We start from the raw sequence: 22,079 nt of genomic DNA on the forward strand, positions 1-22,079 counted from the left end.
TTACCTACCAGCATCAGAAACAAACAGCACATTCTATGTATGTTTTACCAGCTGTGTAAGACCTTTATTCTGAAAACCAGTATCATTAGCCAAGATAAGACTTAAATTCAGCCAAAACTGAGAACTGGAATGAAAACCCTCTTCTACTGGATGCCATGACAAGGCCTAAGTGCTGCATGTTCAGCTCCTGTAGACAACACAAGCCTAAAGCACTGAACACTTCAAGAATCACATGATGCTTTCTTGAGCTGCTTTTCATACAGCTCTCATGGGAAAATGGTTCTCAGGAAAAAAAAAGTCTTACATGTAATACTCTTCCCAGTAGACTAAAAGCATTTGCAAGTATCTAAAGTACTTATAATGAGCATTTGACTCAGCAATTGCAAGTTCTTTTTTAATGTCTAAAAACTAGTGAATTCTGATCTGGCTTTCAGCTCTTCCTCTTAACTTGTGAAGTGCATGTGACTCCATCACTGCTTTATTTTCTCCAGCTGTAAGAACTCCCATTATGCTTCCTGCACTAACATTGCAAGGCTTTAACTGCCTCATGGGAGTGCCAAAAGATACCTTGTAGGAAAGCTGTTGCTTGCAAGTAGCAAGTTCTTTTTTTTTGTTTGTATCTACATTGAAATAAAAATATTTCAAGCAAATATCTCTTCCTTGAGAGGCTTATAGCAAGGTATTAGTTTGTACTAATAGTAATGTACTGTTACACAGTAGGGGTCAATGTATCTTGCTGATATTACACTCCATCTTTGCTGAGATGCATGGATTAGTCCTGGAATGAAAGCTCTAGTTCTTTCTAAAAAAATTCTGATTTCTGGAAACACATCTGCTTCTTGCACCATGTATGGATAGGGACAAGCACACGCCTGCTCAAAGGATCATAACAATTCATGTTGCAAAGAACATCAGAGGTTTCTTGTCCAACATTCTGCTCAAACCAGGGTCATCAGTGAAGCCTGATCAGATTGCTCAGGGCTGGTTTCAACAAAAACCTTCAAGGCCAAAACCACACAGTCTCTCTGGGCTACCTTGTCCCCACGTGTGGTTGTGCTTGTGGGGCAAGAGATTTTACTTTCATCCAGTGTGAACCTCTTGTTTCAACACATGCCTTTTGGCTCTCATTCTCTGCCACATTCCACTGTGTTGAGTCTGGCTCCACTTCCTGAAGAGCTCCTTGTAAGTGCTGAAAGGCTGTTGTTATGTGCCCCCCAAGCCTCCTTTCTGCAGGCTGAGCAAGCCCCACTCCCTCACCCTCTGCTCACAGAGCCTGCCCTCCAGCCCCAGCCACTGCAGTGGCCTCCACAGAACCCCAGCTCATTAATATCTTGTGCTGGGGGGACCAACACTGCCCCCAGGATTACAAATGCAGTCTCCTGAATGCTGAGCAGAGGGAACAATCCCTTCCCTTGACCTCCTGGCTGCTTTGTTGTTCACACAGACCAGGATGCTCCTGGCTGTCTTTGCTGTCAGGGTGCATGGCTGGTTCCTGGGCAGGTGCTGTTCCCCAGGACCTCTGGGCTTTCTTGGCAGGGCTGCTCCCCAGTCTCTACCAATGCAGTAGCTTAAAGCATGAAATAATTGCCTTGTTTATTTAAGCACAGATTACAAGGGAAATGGATACAAAAAGTGTGCAGAAACACCTCAACCCTGATGTGTTCAAAGGCTAACAGCCAAGATTTTGTTCTGAGCAAAACCAACATCTTCCATATTTGTCTGTGACCTGGTAGCTTGGAACAGATCACTTGCTAATTCCTGTACCCTCAGCACAGGAATATAAACTGGGAGAGGTTTAAACCATGGTATTTTCACAAATTATTTCCTAGCAAATATTCTTAGAACAGCTGAAGAGATGATAAAATTATGCTTCTTGAAGTGGTTTCTCATGTACACAGCCTTAAGTAAAGGTCACTTTTTAAAGACGTGGCTCTTGTTTAAATTCATGTCCAGTCTCCAGCCTGGAGATTAATCAAGTAACTGCACAAAATATGCTTTTTCAGAGTCTTCCTCAGAATTTTAAGATTTAACCTAAAGAATTGAGCACCTACAGCCTTTACAAGAACACTTTACCATCTGTTATGGGTTCACCCAGGTGGGCCTAGATTTGGGCTCTGAAGTTTGGACTAGGCCGAAGCTGTCAGCTGACTTGAGCTGGGCTGAGCTAACAGCTGACCTCTCCTAGCCAGTAATTTTGTATTCCATACCACATTATGGCATCATCTCCAGGGAAGCAGGAACCAGTGTGGGAGTGGTTAAGGCAGTTGCTTCTCAGCCCTCCTCTTGGGAGGACACACGATGCTGTCCCAGGGGGGATGGAGAGGACCAGGCCCACCACTGGCTCACAGGGTACCTCAGGAAAGTAAAATGTGTTGTTCTGGGTCTCTCCTTTCTGCTTGAGTTTGTCTCCCTGGGGAATAAGCTTCTTCTTAAGTAATGTGTAGTTAAGACAGTAGAATTTGTGTGTTCGTTAAGAAGTTGAGGTGGGGAACTTGTTGTTGCAGACTCGTGTGAGTGTATATTTGTACTCTCTTCTAATTGTCTCTTTCTTTCAGTGAAAAATATATGTAGATTTAGTATAAATGCAGTTTGAAGTGTTTTTTTTCTTTCCCCTCTCTTTTCCTCCCTTTCCCTGGTGTTAGGAGGGAGGCTTTTCTCTCTGTGCTTGGGGGGGTTGGCAGTTGCTTATCTCAAACCAAGACACCATCAGAGGGCCAAGGGGAAGCAATAATGCAGCTGCTGATGAGAGGCAACACTGCCTTTTTAAAAATAGGTTTAGCTATTTCCAAGTGCAGATAAGGAAGGGATAAACTATCAGAGAATTTAGGAACCTGACAGTCAGGCTTTATAAGGACAGTTCTGCAGGCTGAAATCCTGTGAGCCCCAAATGGAATAAAGACAGTGGCTTCCACTTTAGCAGTTTAGTACTCAGAGAACAGCACATGAAAGAAAAGCTCTCCCATCTTACCTGTTCCATATGGAGTAGAATCAGGACTGTACAGTGATAAATTGCCATCTTATGCTTTAACATAAACTTCAATCTTTTGCTTTTCAACTCACAGATAATCAGCACATACTGTATTTTAACTTAAGTGGCAATAAAGGATGAAATACCTCCCTTTCAGAGTTAACTTATTTTGGAAATACTTTGGCTTACACAAAGCCACATAAAACTATGATAGCAGTTGTTTCTGGTTTTCAGTTCTGCTGGTTAAGGGATGCTTGGGTAACAGGAATAATAGAGGAAAACCTTTTCTGCAAATGGATTTCCCAGCCCCTCCTTGGAGATTATAGGGTGGCCTTGACCAGGTGATACAGCTGAAACACTATTTGCATTTTCCACACAAACTCATCACAGTCGTTTCAGACTTTTCTTGAACATCACTGCAATGCACATCAGCTCTGTACTATGAACACTGAATGATCTCCTATTTAAATTTCTTTTCTTGTAAGTCCTCCCTAGCATGCAACAACCATCAAAACGGCATTGAGGACGCAGAGTACGTAAATCTGAAAGCACAGACTGCCAGCTGAGGCAAAATAAGCCAGTCTTTCTTTGACTTCCCAAGATGCGGCTCCAAACACAGCATTCCCTTCCTTCCCCCACCCCCACCCCCTTTTGTTACGGCAATACAAGCCACCACACATACATATTCAAAAAACTGTTCAAAAAGAGGCAAACAGACCATGCTATAATGTCTCATGCTGTATATCCCAACACAAATCAAGTGTTCGTAGCTGAGCAGCTTTTCCCCTCCAGACCTGCTGATGAAGGGAACGGGAAGAGAGAGCATCAAAGGCTCTGATGCCTTTGCCACAGCGGAGGCACAAAATCAGAACGAATACAAACTCCGAGCGGTGCTGCATTACAGGAGGGCTCCTCTCGCATTTCTTTAGACTCTTATTAGGTCAAACAGGGGCTTCAGCCTCCCGCCCTGGCAGAGAACACCGACACGATGCGGATGTCGCACGGCCGGTGCCCGCACCCCGTCCCGTCCCGGGGGGCTCGGAGCCGTCCCGGGGGCACCGAGCGGGGCCGCAGCCCGGCCCGGGGGGACATGCGGGCCCTGCAGCGCCTGCCGGGGGGCACCGCGGGGACATGCGGGCGGGCGGCAGCCCCCGAAGCCGGAGCCCCGCACCGCCGATCCCGACCGCGGCCGCGCCGGCTGCTCCGCCATGCGCGGGGCTGCCCCGCACCCCGACCGCGACCGGGGAGCTCGGCTGCAGGGGCCGGGGATGGAGATCGGGATGGGGATGGGGATGGAGATGAGGATAAGGATGGGGATGGGGATGGGAATGGGGATGGAGATGGGGATGGAGATGGGGATGAGAATGAGGATGAGGATAGAGATGGGGATGGGGATGAGGATGAGGATGGGGATGGGGATGGGGATGGGGATGGGGATGGGGATGGGAATGGGGATGGGGATGAGGATGAGGATGGAGATGGGGATGGGGATGAGGATGAGGATGAGGATGGGGATGGGGATGGGGATGGGGATGAGGATGAGGATGAGGATGGGGATGGGAATGGGGATGGGGATGAGGATGAGGATGGGGATGGGGCAGCCTCCAGCCCCGATTCAGGGGAGCAGCGCCCGCGCTGGCGCGGGGCGAGGGCGCGCCCGGGGGCTCCCCGCTCCGCCGAGGGGACCCGCGGGGATGCAGCCGTCCCCCCCCGCGCCGGAGCCGCCCGTGCCCGCGCCCAGCACTCGCTTACCGTGCGCACCGCGCAGCGCGGCGGGGCCGCTCCCGCAGCCGCAGCCGCTCTTTTGTGTGGCCGCGAGCGCCGCGCACCGCGGCCCGCCCGGGAACCTGCATGGCTGCCCGCGCCGCCGCCCCGGAACCTGCATGGCGCACTGCGCGCTGCGCTGCCTCCGCGCGGGCGGGGCCGTGCGGGATGTGCGGGGCTGTGCGGACCGGGGGCTGTGCAGGGACAGTGCGGGGGATGTGCGGAACTGTGCGAGGCCGTGCGGAGATGTGCGGGGACAGTGCGGGGATGGGGATGTGCGGGGACAGTGCGGGGATGGGGATGTGTGGGGACAGTGCAGGGGATGGGGATGTGCGGGGCTGTGCGGGGCTGGGGATGTGCGGAGACAGTGCGGGGATGTGCGGAGCCGTGCAGGGATGTGCGGGGACCGTGCGGAGGATATGTGGGATTGTGCGGGGCCGTGCGGGACTGTGCGGAGGCAGTGCGGACACAGTGCGGGGTATGTGTGGGACTGTGCGGGGCCGTGCGGGGCTGAGGACTGTGAGGGGGCTGCGCGGAGCTTTACGGGCGCTGTGCGGGGCTGTGCGGGCCGAGCCCCGCACGGACCGTCCCCACAACACACACGCGGCTCGCACCGCTCCGCGCCGGCCCCTCCCGGGGCGCCCCTCGACAGGACGGGCAGAGTGGCCATGGACTAAAACACGAGAAGTTTCACGTCGACGTGGGTTGAGGGTCCCAGGGAGGGTGCGGAGTCTCCCCCTCTGGAGACATCCAAACCCACCTGGCCACGTTCCCGTGTCACCTGCTCCAGGTGACCTGCCTGGGCAGGCGGTTGGACCGGCGGATATTCCGTGGTCCCGGTGCCCACGCAGGCGCTGGTCCAGCACCGGGCACCGAGCAGAGCTGGCTGCAGCCCCCGCATCCCCCGCGCCCTTCCCGAGCCCTGGACCAGCAGGGATGTTCGCCGGGAGCTCCATCGGGCTGTGACTCTCGGCAAGGCCACCCTGCCCCGCGGGGCTCCACTGCCCTTGTCCCTGAAGCACAGTCCTGAATGCCAGCCCGGGAATCCCGCTGGGTAATGGCCTCACCCCTCCCGGCTCTCTGAGGCGCTCCAGCGCAACAAAAACCAAATGAAACACCAAAAGTCTGAACATTGCAGCAGGGGACAGCACTGGACTTAGTCACATTCCATCATGTGGCCAGATTTATGAGAGCAAATCATGATTTTTATGCCTTTGTGCAGTTATCACATAGATCCATTCCCAAGGATTAAAGATATAAGATTCAATGTGTACTATTTAAAAGCTCACTCAAGTGGGTTTCTCTAAGAACACTTATGGTGAATGATAAACATTGTTGTTCCTCAGGCCTTTTATTACAAAAGCACTAGATTTTCCTACTGCAGCCAGGGGATAGTGACTACTTTGTATTTATAGGAACATCTATCTTAGGGCAATTATGACAGGATCTGCTCACAGGTGTGCAAATTTGAGCTTGTAGCTGTTCTTGAGTGTAAAAAGTAATCTTTCTCAGGATAGCAAAGGTGAGCAGCTGTCACAACGCAAATACATTGCACTCCCACAGCAGTCAGTGTTCCCTGGGATCACTGTGCCCAGCTCCGGGTGCTGTTTGCCTGGGGGAGCTGCACCAGCTGCTGAGCAGCAACTCCCAGTCCATGCACATGCAAAGGCCCTTCGTTGGAAGAGCATTTTGTAGGGGTTTTCTTGTTTTTTGTTTAGTTGTTAAGATTTCTGTCAAGACTGACTAACTACAGAGTAGCCATTTGCTCCTAAAGAGCTATTTTCTCTCATGGTTTTCTGTGGTGACTTTCCCCATCTGTCCCTTTCTACATAATTAACTGATTTTGGTTTTCCTTTGAAGGTAATGAGAACTCAAACATTACCTACACTGCAATGCATGTATGTTTTACACAGAACTACAGCATATCTACAGATACAATCTGTAGTTGGGCTGTTTAAACGTTTGGCAGATGTTTTAATTCATATTATTCATTCTCAAAATTGTTAACTTGATGAAATAGCTTCCTATACATAAGGAATTTTCACTTTCTCAGTCAATATATCACAAACAGTACTTCCAGCTTGATAGAGCAGGTATATGTTTGGAAGATCCTGCAGCTGCAGGTATTGTACTACAACTGACCTCTCAAAGACTGCAGAGGTCCCAAAGGGAGGGTGATGGATTTTTTTAAACCTCTTAAAGTTTCTAACAAACATTCTCCCTCCACCTCATTTTGGAGACAGTGACTCAGACAGATGGTTATTATAGAAAATGACATAGCAAAACAGAAGGTGAAAGGATGTACCTCTCTGTTGCTCTTCAATTTCTGGAAATAATCCCTCCCATACAAGCCAGGCATGGCTGCAGAGCTGGATATTTCCCCTGTTTAATGCAAACTGTGCATCAGCACATACAACTTCAGTTACAAAAGCTGCTTCAGAACTTTTCTCTCTAAATCATGTTTTAAATGTATCTTTAATACTGAAAAAATGCACTGTTAAAAATAACTAAAAATCTTCCTTGAAGACCTACTTTATAGAAGATTTTAGTACTTATTTGCTATTTTTACAGTAGCAAAGCACAAGTTAAAAGGCCATTTTAGATTACATTTAGAAAAGTCACCCAATGCTTCAAATGTATCATAACTTTAAAATGTATGAGAATTCTTCATTTGTGAATCTATGCTATAAACTTTGCAGCTAACAATGCTCTTCAACAATATGCAAGAGAGTGCAAATGAACATTAAAACAGTTGACATAATTTTATATATATTTAAGGATTACGCCATCACAGGATACAAACCTCACTCCTTCATAATAAGATAAACATTTCATAAACTGTTCAAAGTGCTTTGAAAATGCTTATCAAAGGTGGCAGATTCTGCACTCCTAAGAGGGTGAGATCTTCCATTGTGAAATGTCAACACTGGGTTATTAATTCATACATTGTTGTTAGTTTCCATTTTCATAGGAATTAATTGGTCAGACTCACTGATCTTACTCTGTTTCATAGTCTAATAATTTGGTCAGCATGGCAAGTGCTTTGGTAAATGACCTGAGTATTGAAACAATTAACTCTTGAGTTTTGCTCTTAATCAAGAGTTCTTAAGTTCAACAAACCCAAGTCAGATCACTACAGAAGGAATTTCTTGTAAGGACAGAATCAGCTGAAGGGCCAAGGAAATCATTCAGAGCTCCTGCTGTAAGAACCTTAAGTAGGTAATGTAAACATCTCCATGTTTCATGGTCTTTCTGTGAGACTTTAGATGTGCAAAACTGTAAGATCAGCTTTTAAAAGGCATAGAGTTAGCTCTTTTCTCAGGTTTTTGAGTTTGCTTCTGGGTTTGTCTCATCAGAGGGATTCACTCTGCAGCCTGTTCTCCTCCTCCCACCTAGAAGTGACTTGAGGGTTGCATAGAGGAAGTAAAAAAAGATATTTTGCATCATTTAATTATGAGCCCTTTAACTGTCTGAGTAATGTTGATGGAGTTCAGAAAAATGTGTCTTGTCTGCCTTAGGCAGCATAAGATGGGAACACGCTTGAGCTCAGAAGGGAAAAAAGACACATGGAGAGACTGGAAAAGGGAACTTACACTTGACAAGTAACACAAGCATAAGAAAATTAATGGGCAAAATATTAACACTTCATCTTCTGAGAAGGTTGGCATTACCAGAAGGGAAGGTTTCACTGTACCTTTTTTAAAAAAACCAACCAAACAAACAAAAAACAAATTAAAAAAAAACCAAACTAAAACCAAAACTGTCAAAGCCTAATTGTCTTTGAGCTAACCAGGCTCCAGTTATTTCAATCACTGTTCTTCCCAGAAGTTCTACACTGCTGCAACAGGGTTGTATCATTACGTGTCCCTCCACTGGAAGAAGCGGATCTCAGTTCTCTATTTCTCTAGTTTCCATCCCTGAATTTCCACTGTTTATCTTGATGTTACTCCTCTTTTATCATCATGGCAGTGACAAAAAGTAAGGCCCCTGTATCTAAACCCCACCCCAACCCCTTGGCAAGCCACAAAAACAATGACTTGTGAAGGCTGTCTGAGTTAAGGGGAAGGACTACACAATTTTTACAAATACAGGGGCTGATCCTGTTCCCACTGAACTCTATGGGAGTTCAGCTTATGAACAGCAAACTTCTCTCAGTCTTAGCTGTATTCAGATCCTGTAGCTGTCCATTGGAATCAGGCACTGGAATGGGCTGCCCAGGGAGGTGGTGGATTCCCCATCCCTAGAGATTTTTAAACTGAGATTGGTCGTGGCACTGAGTGCCATGATCTGGTAAAGGGACTGGAGTTGGACCAAGGGTTGGACTTGATGATCTTGGAGGTCTTTTCCCACCCAATCCATTCTATGATTCTATGATTCTATCTCCCTTGCCTATTCCTTCCAAGGGGAAGTGGGAATTCTTCTTCCTTGTAGTGTATACCCAGATGAGAAGGGGGTATGATGCCACCAACATAAGCATGACCCAGTCTGGGGTGATGACTAATTTGCAGACCCAAACTCTCCTTTTGAGGCAGTTGTTTCTTTTTGATAACATCTTGACTTCCACTCTAGGAGGAGTCAGATGAAATGTAAAAATTGTGAGTGAGAAAGGAGCAAGACTCAGTTACGAAGAACAAAATCCATCAGCTGAGTTAGTCAGAGCAGTCAGTCAGGAAACTTTCTGGTTACCAGCTAAAAAGCATTTTTGCTAAGAAGACAGGGAGCACAAGCAGACAAGTAGAGTAAGGATTGTTTACTCAGAATCTCCATTCCCCAGTACTACACCAAGCTCCTACTCTGAGTGTATTGACAGATGTCATACACAAAATTCATCTCCCTCAGACAGGTCAGAGAAATGGAGAATGAACCAAGGGAGCACTGCCCTGTTTTCTGTTGCACCAAACTAAGGGTATTAGGGTCAAAGACTTCTGTTCAATTGTCTTGACATGTAACTAAGTGAGGCTTCTAGTCTTGGCATCCCTATGCTAGTTTTGCAGAAAAGATGCCTCCCTGTCTTTGACAGGATGGAAAGACAAAAGCAGCTTTGCTCATAGAATGTCTCCTAGAATGGCAGAATCATATTTCAGGAATATTAAATCATTCTGCATTTCCATCGTGAGCCTCAGAATTTCTAAATTCAAAGGGGTTTAGATCACAAACTGCCCTCTAAACAGTGATTTGATGAAACAGGAATGCTATGGAAGGCTGTATTTTTCTCAAAATATGATAGAAGGAATTTTGAGTACAAAATTATCTCTTCTCTTTGGCTTTGTAGAGACTTTTTCAGAAGTCATGAGGAAGCATCAATGTCTTTAAAGCCCTGTTTAAATCTCAGGTCAACATTATACTTGTATTTTGTTGCAGCAAACATGACACACATCCAAAGAATTCCATTCTGTTAAGTAAAAACTCCTCTAGACTGAAATGAACTTACTTCATATCGAGCTGGAGCTTTTCACTGTGGATGCAGATTGTGGTTTAGGTAGGAAAAAATATGACTTTTTAAAGATTAAGAAAACTAGAGAGAGACAAACAGCAAGTCTTCAATTTCTAGAGCTGTTAAGTCAAAACAAACCTATAAAAGAAACTTTCAGGACAATGCTTGGGTAATGTAGACCAAAAAAGTGAAGTCTGTCCATAGATAAGTCAACCAGCTGTGACTGCACAATGAGCACACTGGCATGTTCTTTAATGCTGAGGACACTCTGCACAGCCAAGACTTACGTGGTGTGTGTTTGCCACTGATTTTCTAAGTGCTTTTGCACAGGGAAACCATATCTGTAAAGTAAATTAAAAGCTTAATCACTGCTTTTCCATGTCTCTCCCACATCTCCTTCTACGGATGAAGCTCGAAAAGAAAATCAATAACTGAAAAAACTCAAATGTGACAAGTACATTACACTCTGAAATACAGATCAGGTAAATAATATTTCAGGTCCTCTTTTGGCATTGCCTGCATATCCACAGAGTTCATAAAACAACTAAATGATGATGTATGCATGGTAACTTCCTTGGCAGTAATTGTTATGCCAAGAAAAACTTATTTACTGATTGCAGACACCCATACAATAACTGACAGATATTTTATTCATGAGCCAATCAGTCAGTGTGAAGCACAGATGGGGAATGGTAAAAACAGAAAATACATGGTTCATTTTTCCTTTGTTTCTAAAGGGAATGCCTAGGCTATGCTGTTGTCACTGAGAAGTGGGTCTCTGCTCTGAAATGTAGAACAAAATACCAAAATGACCTAGAAACTGTAGAGTTTCTGTGCTTACAGAGGCAAAATCATGCTGCAAACAGGCAACAAAACATAAATTACTATGGTACATACATAACTTGGTTGGTGCAATCATCTTTAGAATCACAGAGAATTCAAGAAACGCCAATAAAGTAATTCTGAAAATCAGATCAGCAACAAAAACAAACTAAAAAAAGACCCCCAAATCTGCAGCACTGTCAGTTCCCAAAAGCTGTACTTAATCTGTGGGATTGAGCCTGTGAAGACTGAACACCACATCAATATTCCCAGCAGCAGCTCAGCCATTTCACAACTGTTCCATTGTTGTGTTTATGAACATTACAGCTCAAGCTTGCTCAAGTTCCACAAGGACTCCATGGCAATCTTTAGGGTGAAGGAAAATCACAGGTTTGCCATGTGCACCTATTTTTGGCTCTTCACTCAGGATTCGTATCTGTTTTTCCTTCAGTTCTGCCATAGCTGCTTTTATGTCATCAACCTTGTAAAAAAATACAGTTCACACAAATTAACACATGACACTGTTATTATGCAGATTTTACAGTTAGTAACAATACCATAATTCCTTACAAAAATGTTATTTTTGAATCCTAATTCTGAAAATAAATTAAACTATAAAACCATTTTAAAACATCTAGTCTTAAAAATAAAAATACTACAGAAGTTTGCATTTTTTATTTGAAGATTTTGTAAAATACTGTTTAAACAGATTATGTTATATTTAAGAAATTAAAAAACTGAAATCCCTCATGCACAGAGCCCACTGATTTTTTTTTATGCTGTTACTTTATAAGGATTCCATAAATAATCTAAACTCTGCACTACCATTATTAGGAAGATATTGCCTTCAAACTGTCAATAACTAAACAAAAATGCCTCCCTTTCTAATTGATGACAGAACACTGACTCATTAGATGCTGGTGAAAAGGGAGGGCAATGGGCAGAAGGTAAATGAAAGTCCCTTTTAAATTTATATATCCTCCTTCTGAGTAGGTTTAGGTTCATAAGGTTTCCTAAGGAAAAAAGCTTGGAATTATCAAAAATCTACCCAGAACAGGACCTGTTCTTCCTACTGAACTTAACTATGATAATAGCTATTAATGTAATATTTCAGTACAGTTTCCTACAGGAAACATAATTAACAAAAACAAGCCTATGCTGTGTAGTGTGATCTGAAGTCTGATGCCATCTCATCCAATGAAATTTGAATTTTCCAAAATCTTAAATGATTCCTTTTTGGAAATAATAAACTTAGCACTCAGTGTAGAAAATTCAGTAATCAATAAAGACCTAGAACTAAAGTAATAGTGTTGCTATTTTTCAACATTCAGATATCTGGACATAATTTGGTGAATAAACTCTCATGATGCCACTGTGGGGAAGAAGGAAATACTTGGCTTTAATTCAGAGGAACAGACACCCTCTAATTTCTACTCATTTGCAGCTCTAAATTTTAAACTCACTTCAGTTTTTTTTTTACATGCAAAGATTAAATTTAATTATCAATGGTCAGGAATAATTTCATTTCTTCTTAAAATATTAATCTTGTATGAAACACGTTTCCTATCAAAACATCTGTCTAGATTTTCCTTTGTATAAGACAGAAGGAATAAATTAAGAGTATTATGATAAACTTGTTAAAAGTATTGTAATAAACTTCCTCTCCAGTATGGAAAGGATTTTTGCAATTCAGTTTTTTGCACTAAAGTTTTTCATAGAGAGATATTTCTAAAACATATTTTTTTAAATTTCAAATGAACAGTCAATTGACACTGAAGTTCTTTGATAGTTTTTATTAAAGCCTTTTTTGCTCAACTTAGAAGACCACTTATTTTTGAAATTTTAAGACATTTCATTCTGAGGAGAATGGAAAATTGCAATAGGAAGCTTAATATCTTTCTGGTTATGGTAGTGACCAGATTTGTTTTTCAGTCCCATTTAAACAGCAGGTCAACAATGGATTGATTTTTTCCCTGTGTAAATTAGTCCATAATCTTCCATTTGTCCTTACATGGAGACAAACATGGAGACTTAAGACAATCTTTTTCTCAATTTTTTTAATTTTTAAAAACTATTATTATTTTTGCATAGAGATTATATTAGTGAATTACAAATCTTCATTTAGGAAAATCTGGTTGCAAGTAGCACTAGTTTATTCATGGAAATTATCTGTTAGATTATCACTCCTGGTCTGCTTGACCTGCTGTACACAGTTATAAATTTTCTTTTTCAACAGAAGATTCTACATTGTCCAATTTGTACAATCCCCTTGTCTCATTCTTCTCAAGTTGTGTGTGTAAATTGAGCAGTAAATGACTTCCCCTGAGAGTCATCTTTTGTTCATCTGCAATGAGATCATCTCTCACACAGAATGGAGATCTACACAGAACAATTTCAGCTGGTAACAAATATTTAAAGCTTCTTAAAGAGTATTACATAAACCTGAAACTCTTGGGAACTCTGAGCTCTTTTTGCTGAGGAATGCCCACTATTTCTTTCTCCTGTACCTGTGAGTAAGAGCCACTGTGAGTAAGAACCACTGGTCTTACAGAGGGTTGGAGGCTTTTTTCATTCCTACTGCAAATTGCTTCTTTCTTCTACACTCTCCTTTCCTAACAATTAGGGACATTTTAAACAGAATTAATTTTCCTACTCTTGATCATCTGCAAACAAACAAAAAATGTAAGAAAAATTGCAATGCCTATGACTATGCAAAGTTTCTCAATTTTCAAGGAAAGCACACAACTGGAAATGCTGGTCTCTATAGATGGATTCTGAAAACAGTTTTTACTCACATCAGTAATCCCATTACTTTTTAATATTATACTTTGCATAATTACACTTTGCAATAATAGTTTGTAAGACTCAGCTCTGTAAAATATTTAAACATATATCATAGGCAGCAGCATGAAATTTTGCATCAAACATGTACACTAAAACATCAGTATCCTAAATAAGGTAAGTACTTTACCCAGCACCTTTACATCTCTGACAGACCAGTCCCTCTTGGTTGGGCAAGGAAGGACAGAAGGAACTCTGGAGGCTTTGCTGCTGTTTGGTAAGCACAACTGGCAAGCTTTTGGACTTCAGTGTATAATTATCAATTAAATATCAAACAAGAATAAACTTTTTAACATCTAAATTATGCCTTAGCTTAAACCTACAACTTTCTTTTTCCACAGGATGTCCTTCTGTGCCAGGAAGTTGTCACCTCTCCAACACTGTTCACAAGCCCTTGGGGTGCCCACCTTCCATAGTGGCCTCTCAACCCTTTCTTCCCCAATTTAATCTTTATGGCATAAAAGAGGAAAAAACAATCATGTAGCTCATGAAATTGAACTGTGATTTCCAAAACAGAAAAAAAAGGCATGTTTAAGACTTCTTATGAAATAAAAATTTTCACAAATATGACAGCCTTATATATCTGTTCATGACACAGGTCAAACCTAAGAAAAAACAAGCCTAGTTTAATATATCTTACTACATAATATATTGTGTTGAAATACCTCAATGCAGATATGGTGCATTCCTCCAGTCTTGTTTTTTTGCAGAAAACTTGCTATGGGACTTTTCTCTCCCAGGGGGTGCAGAAGCTCCAGCTTGGTGTTGCCCAGCTCCACAAAGACAGTGTAGACCCCGTGGTCAGGCAGAGGCACGGCCTCGCTCACCTGAGCCCCCAGCACGTCCCTGTACAGGGACTGGGCTCTCTCCAGGTCGGGCACTGCGATGGCCACGTGGTTCAGCCGGCCCAGTTTCCACACACAGCTTGGAATGTTTTGGGAAAAGGACTTGGATGACGACGTAACTCGTCCTGTGGGAGCTGAAATCTGCAATCTGGTAAGAAGCCCTGAAAAAAAGTAAATAGCACTGGTATGATACAATGTTTTTGAGAAAGGATCAGTATCTGCTCTTTCCCCTTTAAAGGCCTAGAGAACAGCGAAGCCATTTAGTACTAACAGCTCAATGAACTTTTTTTCAGAGACTGTGTAAATATTCTGAAGTATAAAGAGAAACAAACCAACAAAAAAACAACCACCCCCAAAACCCCAACCCAACCCAGACTCTAATTTGGTGTAAATCCTTCCATATGCCTGTTAAAAAGAGGAATACGTGACCAAACATAACAATCAACAGCATAATGTGCTCAAAAGTGACTTCTGAACTTTCCAGAGCTGCTTGAAAATAGAGAAAGACATTAGGATGTAACTACACATCTCATAATTATAGCAAACAAACCAGAAAGCCCCAGATGAAACCTTGGACAGAACTGATACTGCAAGATCCAAAAGATAAAAGACTTGAGCTCTCAGATGTCAGAACTAACTCCAGAAAAGAATTAAATGTCATGTTACATCTGAGGCTTAAGGAATCCTAAAATCTCCTGAGTCTGATTTCTTTCTCCAATTAAGCCATTTGCCCTTCTTACTTTTGACATGCCATACAGCTGTTATACTTTGTTTCACTCATCCATTTCAAGATCCTTAGAAATGTTTCAGTTTAAATACTTTAAACAATATCATGTCCAACTGACCAGTAATAATTTAATTATTCTCAAAGTATAGTTTGCATAATATAACTTGTTTCAGCCACTGGTTTCAGTGTGACTTACTAAAGAAAAAGAATATGATCTGGCTCATCATAAATGAAAAGTTAATTATAAAAAATACTGGATGACCATGTGACACAAAGGTTAGGGATGGCACATACAGAAAAGATGAAGTCATGGAGAAACAGTGCCATGAAAAACAGCTTAGATTCCATCTCCAGAGCTCTTCATGGACTGCTCTGACAGGCAATATTGATCTTTGCAACACTGCTGTGTTGCTCATAAGTAGCTCTAGGGTTACTTGTTTTTTTTAAAAAAAAAATCACAAAAAAACCCTCACAAAATGAGGATACTTACAAATTAATTACATTAAATAATCTGTCACAGTACTAGAATCTGGAGAGGTTGGGGGTGGGGAGAAATTGTCATCAGTTGTTTCCAGCACTAGAATTAGATGAAAGGATATATTCATAAAAGCCACACTTTAATTTCATGCCCGTGTGCTTCAGGCCAAGTCAGAGCTCCCAGTGCCTCAAGGCCAAGCCAGAGGCATCTCAGCATTTTGGGAGTCTTTGAGGCATTCTTAGCTTTAAACTCACAAATGTGCTACTTTGCTAAGAGATTGTGCCAAGCCTGCTCTGAGATTCTGGATGCTTTGCAATGCACTCAGGGCAGCCTGGCTTGCCTTGGTACTCTGGAAGGTCACTGGGAGCTGTCAGGTTGGCAGGAGCTGTAAGAAATCAGCTTAACTTCACTCTGTGAAACTGAGAGTTCCCATTCCATGGGAGTCCAAGACTCTACAGCTCATTGTTCTTCACAAATACAACTGATGCAGTCCTTGAGTCTAAGCCTTTCTGAGCATTGTGTTGTGATGGAAGAAGAAATTTTGTGGGCATTTGACACTTAAAATTACAATGTGCAAAGTATGTGTTACCAAGGACTTGGTATCACAAAAGCAAGTCTGTTCAGAATCTTCTGATAATACAAACCCAACATCCTACATTAAGTAGGATGTCCTGGTCTGTAAGTAACTGCCCTGGAGTATTTCTTGCCAGACTTTCACACAGTCCATCCTGTCATCTCCTTCACCACAGCCAGCAGTTCTGGACAATCCTTTTTCCCTTGTTACCTTTAGGCTGTCACACTGGTATGGCACAGTAACTACTTTTCAGCTTCTTACATGTCCAAAAACCCCCTAGAAACTTCTACACAGAAGAAAAATACTTGTTTTTCAGATGTCTATGCTGAAACTATTTTGTAGATAGATTTGACTTCTAAATGCAGCTGGATAGGGTGAACAAATTAATTCCCTGAGGAAGCAACACTGTGCAATGCTTATAATGTAAGAGAACAAACATGCAGTGTCCAGGTGGAATGATTAGAAGCATGGATAATTAACTACAGTCTGCCCAGATCACCAGAGTAAATGTGTCCAAAAAAGAAAAAAACCCAACATCTGCTAGAGAGTCTTTTGTGCCCACCCAAGCTTCTCCTGAATAGTTCAGTTTCCCACAGTAATTTCTTAATTGCTGAAGCAAGAGATGTCCTTCCACTTGAGGGAGGGCAGTAATCTCCAAAAGAGAAAAATCCTTTGAAAGAGAAGGATCACTTGCTACACAATTTGTTATGTTTTCCCAGAGCCTTTTATTGTTTTACTCTCTCTTTCAAATATGAACAGATCACAGCTCAATAGAAATACCACTGATGGAGGGGTTTTTTCCAAGCAATTTTTGCTAGTGGGGAAGAATGGGATTGTTCCAATTCTTTTTTACATTTCCCATCTATAATTCTTGCTGCACTTCACTCAGGGCATGTGACTACATGATTATTATTATTATTATTGTTTATTAATTTGTGTTTTTTCTATTTTCAAGTAACTTGACAGAGACAGGCTGTTTCTCAGCTCTTACTGAAGCAATAGCACAAATACTAGAAAATGCTCTTTCCGTTGGGTTCTGCCCAAGAAAAGTTTAATTTTTGTGGTCTTTCCTGGAAAGAATAGATTGAAGAAGTCAAGTATATTCCTAAGATTCTTGTAAAGTCAAAGATATTTAAATGCCCACTCATATGGGCATTTAGTTATGAAGTCTTGTGAATTTATCCCAGCTCTAGTCACATGCATACAGAGTATTAATTTTAAACCCATAATTGAATTGACATTAAACAAAAAGTACTTGTGCTTTTCTTGCATTATCTAGATTAGTAACTATATAGATTACTTAAAATCCTAATCTTCTAATACAATAATCAAAAAATGCCCCTGCAGTGAAAAAAAAAAGCTTTTCAGCAAACTTCAAAATGAAAGCTCATCCCTTCCACGTTTCAGGAAAGCAACACTTGTATTTATGCATAAATATCACACAACTGGTGCTATTAACTGTTGTGGCTAAATTCTTCAACCAGAGAAGCAATTCTCCACTGACTTACTGAATCATTCAAGTAATTATTAACTTTCTGCAGGGTTAAAAAAAATTACTTTCTGTGCTTCTTTTGAAGCCAGAGGACGTGCCTGAAGCATCCATCTGAATTTGTCCTGTCTGAAAATCCTTCATATGCTGACCCAAATCCCATGTGAAGTTTGAAGTTGCTTCTCCTGGTGTACACATCATTTGCCCCTACTGTTTTTAGTTTTATACCTCATTTTTTAAACACTGACAATCAAATCTGATTTTCACTTGCCATCTTGTCCTTTAGAGAAGATCAGCTGACCCTGCTCTCACAGAAGATTGCTGGTTTCCTCCTCACAGTGATACTGCAGAATATATGCAACCTTTTCCAGCTTCATTTGAAGAATAGTTTTTAATTGATCTATTTGGGGTTTATTCTATTCATGGTTGACTGATCTACTAGTATTAAGCACATCAGAATTTAAATGTACAGTCATACCAAGTTATACCAAGTGAGGGTTACATTCTGTGACAAAGCAGATTATGAACATGAAGTAACAAGTCTGAAGTGCCCCGTGAACTGAGATCTTCATCCTCCAAATGTTGATTCACAGGCTTGGTGCTTCTTATGTGGGGCAGTGTTTGTTGACTTTCATGGTTAAGGAATCAAACACAACCCAAAGCCACCTGAAATCAGTCATGTGCTCCATGGGGAGCTTTCACAACAGTGGGTTGCACTGAGAACCTTGGCACTGGGCATTGCTCTATTGTCAACTTCTCTGCTGGAGAAAAGCTCCCAAAGCCTGGAGAGGATGCTGTCACCATAGGCAGTCTGGCACACAGGGGCCCTCTGACCAAATGGAGAAAGGCCATAGTCACAGAGTCATAGAATCAGTTGAGCTGGAAAAGACCTCTGAGATCATCAAGTCCAACCCTTAATCCAACCCTACTTAGATTACCAGATCATGGCACTCAGTGCCATGTCCAGTCTCACCTTAGACCTCCAGGGTCAGAGAATCCACCCCCTCCCTGGGCAGCCCATTCCAATGCCTGATTACTCTCTCTGGAAAGAATTTCTTCCTGATATCCAACCTAAACCTCCCCTGGCAGAGCTTAAGCCCGTGCCCCCTTGTCCTACTGTTGCTTGCCTGAGAGAGGAGACCAACCCTCACCTGGGTACAACATCCTTTCAGGGAGTTGTAGAGAGTGATGAGCTCTCCCCTGAGCCTCCTCTTCTCCAGGCTAAACACCCCCAGCTCCCTCAGCCTCTCCCCACAGCACTTGTGCTCCAGTCCCTTCTCCAGCCTCGTTGCTCTTCTCTGGCCCCACTCCAGCCCCTCAGTCTCTTTCCTCAACTGAGGGGCCCAAAACTGAACACAACACTCAAGGTGTGGCCTCACCAGTGTTGAGTACAGGAGAAGGGTCACTGCCCTGGGCCTGCTGGCCACACTATTCTTGATACAGGACAGGATCCCTTTGGACCAGGTAGTCCTTCTTGGCCACCTGGGCACAGGCTGGCTCATGTTCAGCCTCCTGTCAATCCAAACCCCCAGGTCCCTCTGCCTGGCTGCTCTCCAGCCACTCTGTGCCCAGCCTGGAGCGCTGCAGGGGGTTGGGGTGGCCAAAGAGCAGGACCTGCACTTGGCCTTGTTGAACTTCATCCCATTGCAATCAGCCCATCTCTCCAGTCTCTCCAGATCCCTCTGCAGAGCCCTCCTGCCTTCCAGCAGGTCAACACTCCCTCCCAACTTGGCGTCATCTGCAAACTTGCTAATGATGGACTCAATCCCCTCATCTAAATCATCAATAAAGTCCAGTCATCCTTAAATCCAAGCAATTTCAAGGCAGCATGAGCATCTTGGGAACTCTGCCAGTCACCTATGCTTAGGGCATCCCTCATGCTGCAGGGGACTTTAGGGAACCAGACAGGTTCCACAGGCAGTAAAGCCTGAGTCTTACTGTGCTGCAGCTCTGGTTTCTTCCATCAGAGTGCAGTTGCACAAAGGTGCTTTCATTCCCAGTGTCCTACCGATGGCTCACTGACAGTGCTGAGTCTCAGTCACGTTTCTCCTGCAGTCTGTGGCTACCAAGTGAAACAGCGTGGTTTGGGCAGGGTGAATTGAGTCTGCTCTTTACTAAGAGACAACGGTACAGGTTATTCAAACAAACGGGAAATTATGTTGACTTTCACCTGCAAAACACTTTAAAAAAGACAAGCTCCTCCTTGCGCCTTGAATTTGGAGTTTGCTGCCGAAGTTTACTTTGAGCCAGTTCATGCCAGCTGTCAATATGCCTGTGAATTGGAGCAGGAGACCTTGTTTTTATTTAAGAAGTGCTAGTTTCGTTTGGCCTGTGAGGCGCTCACGGGGAGATCGCCTTGATGGCCCGCGCGGCCCGGAGAGCGGCTGGAACCTCAGCCGGGACGGGCACCGAGCCCAGGGAGAGTGGGGCTGGAACCGCAGCCGGGACGGGCACCGAGCTCAGGGGGAAGCGGGGCTGGAGCCCCAACCGGGACGGGCACCGAGCCCAGGGGGAAACGGGGCTGGAGCCCCAACCGGGACGGGCACCGAGCCCAGGGAGAGTGGGGCTGGAACCGCAGCCGGGACGGGCACCGAGCCCCAGGGGGGAGCGGGGCTAGAACCTCAGCCGGGGCGGGCACCGAGCCCCAGAGGGAGCGGGTACCGAGCCCCGGCCGGGACGGACACCGAGCCCCTGGGGGAACGCGGCTGGAACCTCAGCCGGGACGGACACCGAGTCCTTGGGGGAACGGGGCTGGAACCTGGAACCTCAGCCGGGACGGACACCGAGCCCCACGGGAAGCGGACATCGAGCCCCGCGGCCTTCCCCGGCCCTCCCCGGCGCCGGCGCCGCCGCCGCGTTCCCGCCCGCCCCGTTACCGGCCGCTCCGCGCCGCAGCACCGCCGCCATGTCAGCGCCGCCTGCGCCGGCCGCGCCTGCCCGCGGGGCCGTGTCAGGGACAGGGGCCGTGTCAGGGACAGGGGCCGTGTCAGACCGAGGGGCCGTGCCGGGAACAGGGGCCGTGTCAGGGACAAGGGGCCGTGTCAGGGACAAGGGGCCGTGTCAGACTGAGGGGCCGTGTCAGACTGAGGGGCTGTGTCAGGGACAGGGGCCGTGTCAGACTGAGGGGCCGTGTCAGACTGAGGGGCCGTGTCAGACTGAGGGGCTGTGTCAGGGACAGGGGCCGTGTCAGACTGAGGGGCCGTGTCAGACTGAGGGGCCGTGTCAGACTGAGGGGCTGTGTCAGGGACAGGGGCCGTGTCAGGGACAGGGGCCGTGTCAGACTGAGGGGCCGTGTCAGACTGAGGGGTTGTGTCAGGGACAGGGGCCGTGTCAGGGACAGGGGCCGTGTCAGACTGAGGGGCCGTGTCAGACTGAGGGGCCGTGTCAGACTGAGGGGTTGTGTCAGGGACAGGGGCCGTGTCAGGGACAGGGGCCGTGTCAGGGACAGGGGCCGTGTCAGACTGAGGGGCCGTGTCAGGGACAGGGGCCGTGTCAGGGACAGGGGCCGTGTCAGACTGAGGGGCCGTGTCAGACTGAGGGGCCGTGTCAGACCGAGGGGCCGTGCCGGGGACAGGGGCCGTGTCAGACACAAGGGGCCGTGTCAGACACAAGGGGCCGTGTCGGGGACAGGGGCCGTGTCAGGGACAGGGGCCGTGTCAGACTGAGGGGCTGTGTCAGGGACAGGGGCCGTGTCAGACTGAGGAGCCGTGTCAGACCGAGGGGCCGTGTCAGGGACAAGGGGCCGTGTCAGGGACAGGGGCCGTGTCAGACTGAGGGGCTGTGTCAGGGACAGGGGCCGTGTCAGGGACAGGGGCCGTGTCAGACTGAGGAGCCGTGTCAGACCGAGGGGCCGTGTCAGGGACAAGGGGCCGTGTCAGGGACAGGGGCCGTGTCAGACTGAGGGGCCGTGTCAGACTGAGGGGCCGTGTCAGGGACAGGGGCCGTGCCGGCCTGTGTCGGGCCGTGCCGAGCCGGCTGCACAGCTCCGCTGCAGCTGCAGCCATGCCCGCTGTGGAGCGAGGGCTGTGCCCTCCGCTGGGCTCTACACCGAGCCGAGCCAGAGCTGCGGAAGAGGCCAAAGACAGCGAGGGACATCTGCAGAGAGAGACAGTTTCTGACCAAATCACACAGAATCAA

At 45.4% G+C, this 22,079-nt stretch overlaps 2 protein-coding genes across 5 annotated transcripts in view; both read right to left on the minus strand.

The window, feature by feature from the left end:
• Window positions 1-4,853, minus strand: part of APBA2 (amyloid beta precursor protein binding family A member 2) — an 89,529-nt gene extending 84,676 nt beyond the window's left edge. For all 3 annotated transcript variants that reach the window (XM_071568680.1, XM_071568677.1, XM_071568678.1), the window contains exon 1: window positions 4,721-4,853. The gene's annotated coding sequence lies outside the window, so the exon portion shown is untranslated. The remainder of the gene's footprint in view (window positions 1-4,720) is intronic.
• A 5,940-nt stretch (window positions 4,854-10,793) lies between these two features.
• On the minus strand, window positions 10,794-20,928 carry MCEE (methylmalonyl-CoA epimerase). 2 transcript variants are annotated; one of them, XM_071568684.1, is made up of 4 exons: window positions 20,819-20,928; window positions 20,113-20,214; window positions 14,495-14,835; window positions 10,794-11,469 (listed from the first exon to the last, which is right to left on the minus strand). In XM_071568684.1, exons 1-4 carry the CDS (start codon window positions 20,847-20,849, stop codon window positions 11,317-11,319), a joined length of 627 nt encoding a protein of 208 aa, XP_071424785.1. In that variant the 5' UTR covers window positions 20,850-20,928; the 3' UTR covers window positions 10,794-11,316. The 2 variants fall into 2 exon arrangements, with proteins under 2 accessions (XP_071424785.1, XP_071424786.1); XM_071568685.1 differs by lacking the exon at window positions 20,113-20,214 and having other exon boundaries at window positions 20,819-20,911.
• Between the last annotated feature and the right edge of the window lie 1,151 nt (window positions 20,929-22,079).

Source organism: Pithys albifrons, chromosome 13, assembly GCF_047495875.1.
Source record: "Pithys albifrons albifrons isolate INPA30051 chromosome 13, PitAlb_v1, whole genome shotgun sequence".
In the NCBI taxonomy this organism is placed as follows: Eukaryota; Metazoa; Chordata; class Aves; order Passeriformes; family Thamnophilidae; genus Pithys; species Pithys albifrons.

Excerpts from the sequence above, each read along its gene's own strand:
- MCEE (XM_071568684.1), bottom strand. The coding sequence starts at position 20,849 with ATGGCGGCGGTGCTGCGGCGCGGAGCGGCCG. Across the intron at positions 14,836-20,112 it reads TTTTTTAAAGTGTTTTGCAG|GGCTTCTTACCAGATTGCAG; the intron begins GTGAAAGTCAAC and ends ACTTTTTTTCAG. Across the intron at positions 11,470-14,494 it reads TGCACCATATCTGCATTGAG|GTTGATGACATAAAAGCAGC; the intron begins GTATTTCAACAC and ends TTTTTTTACAAG.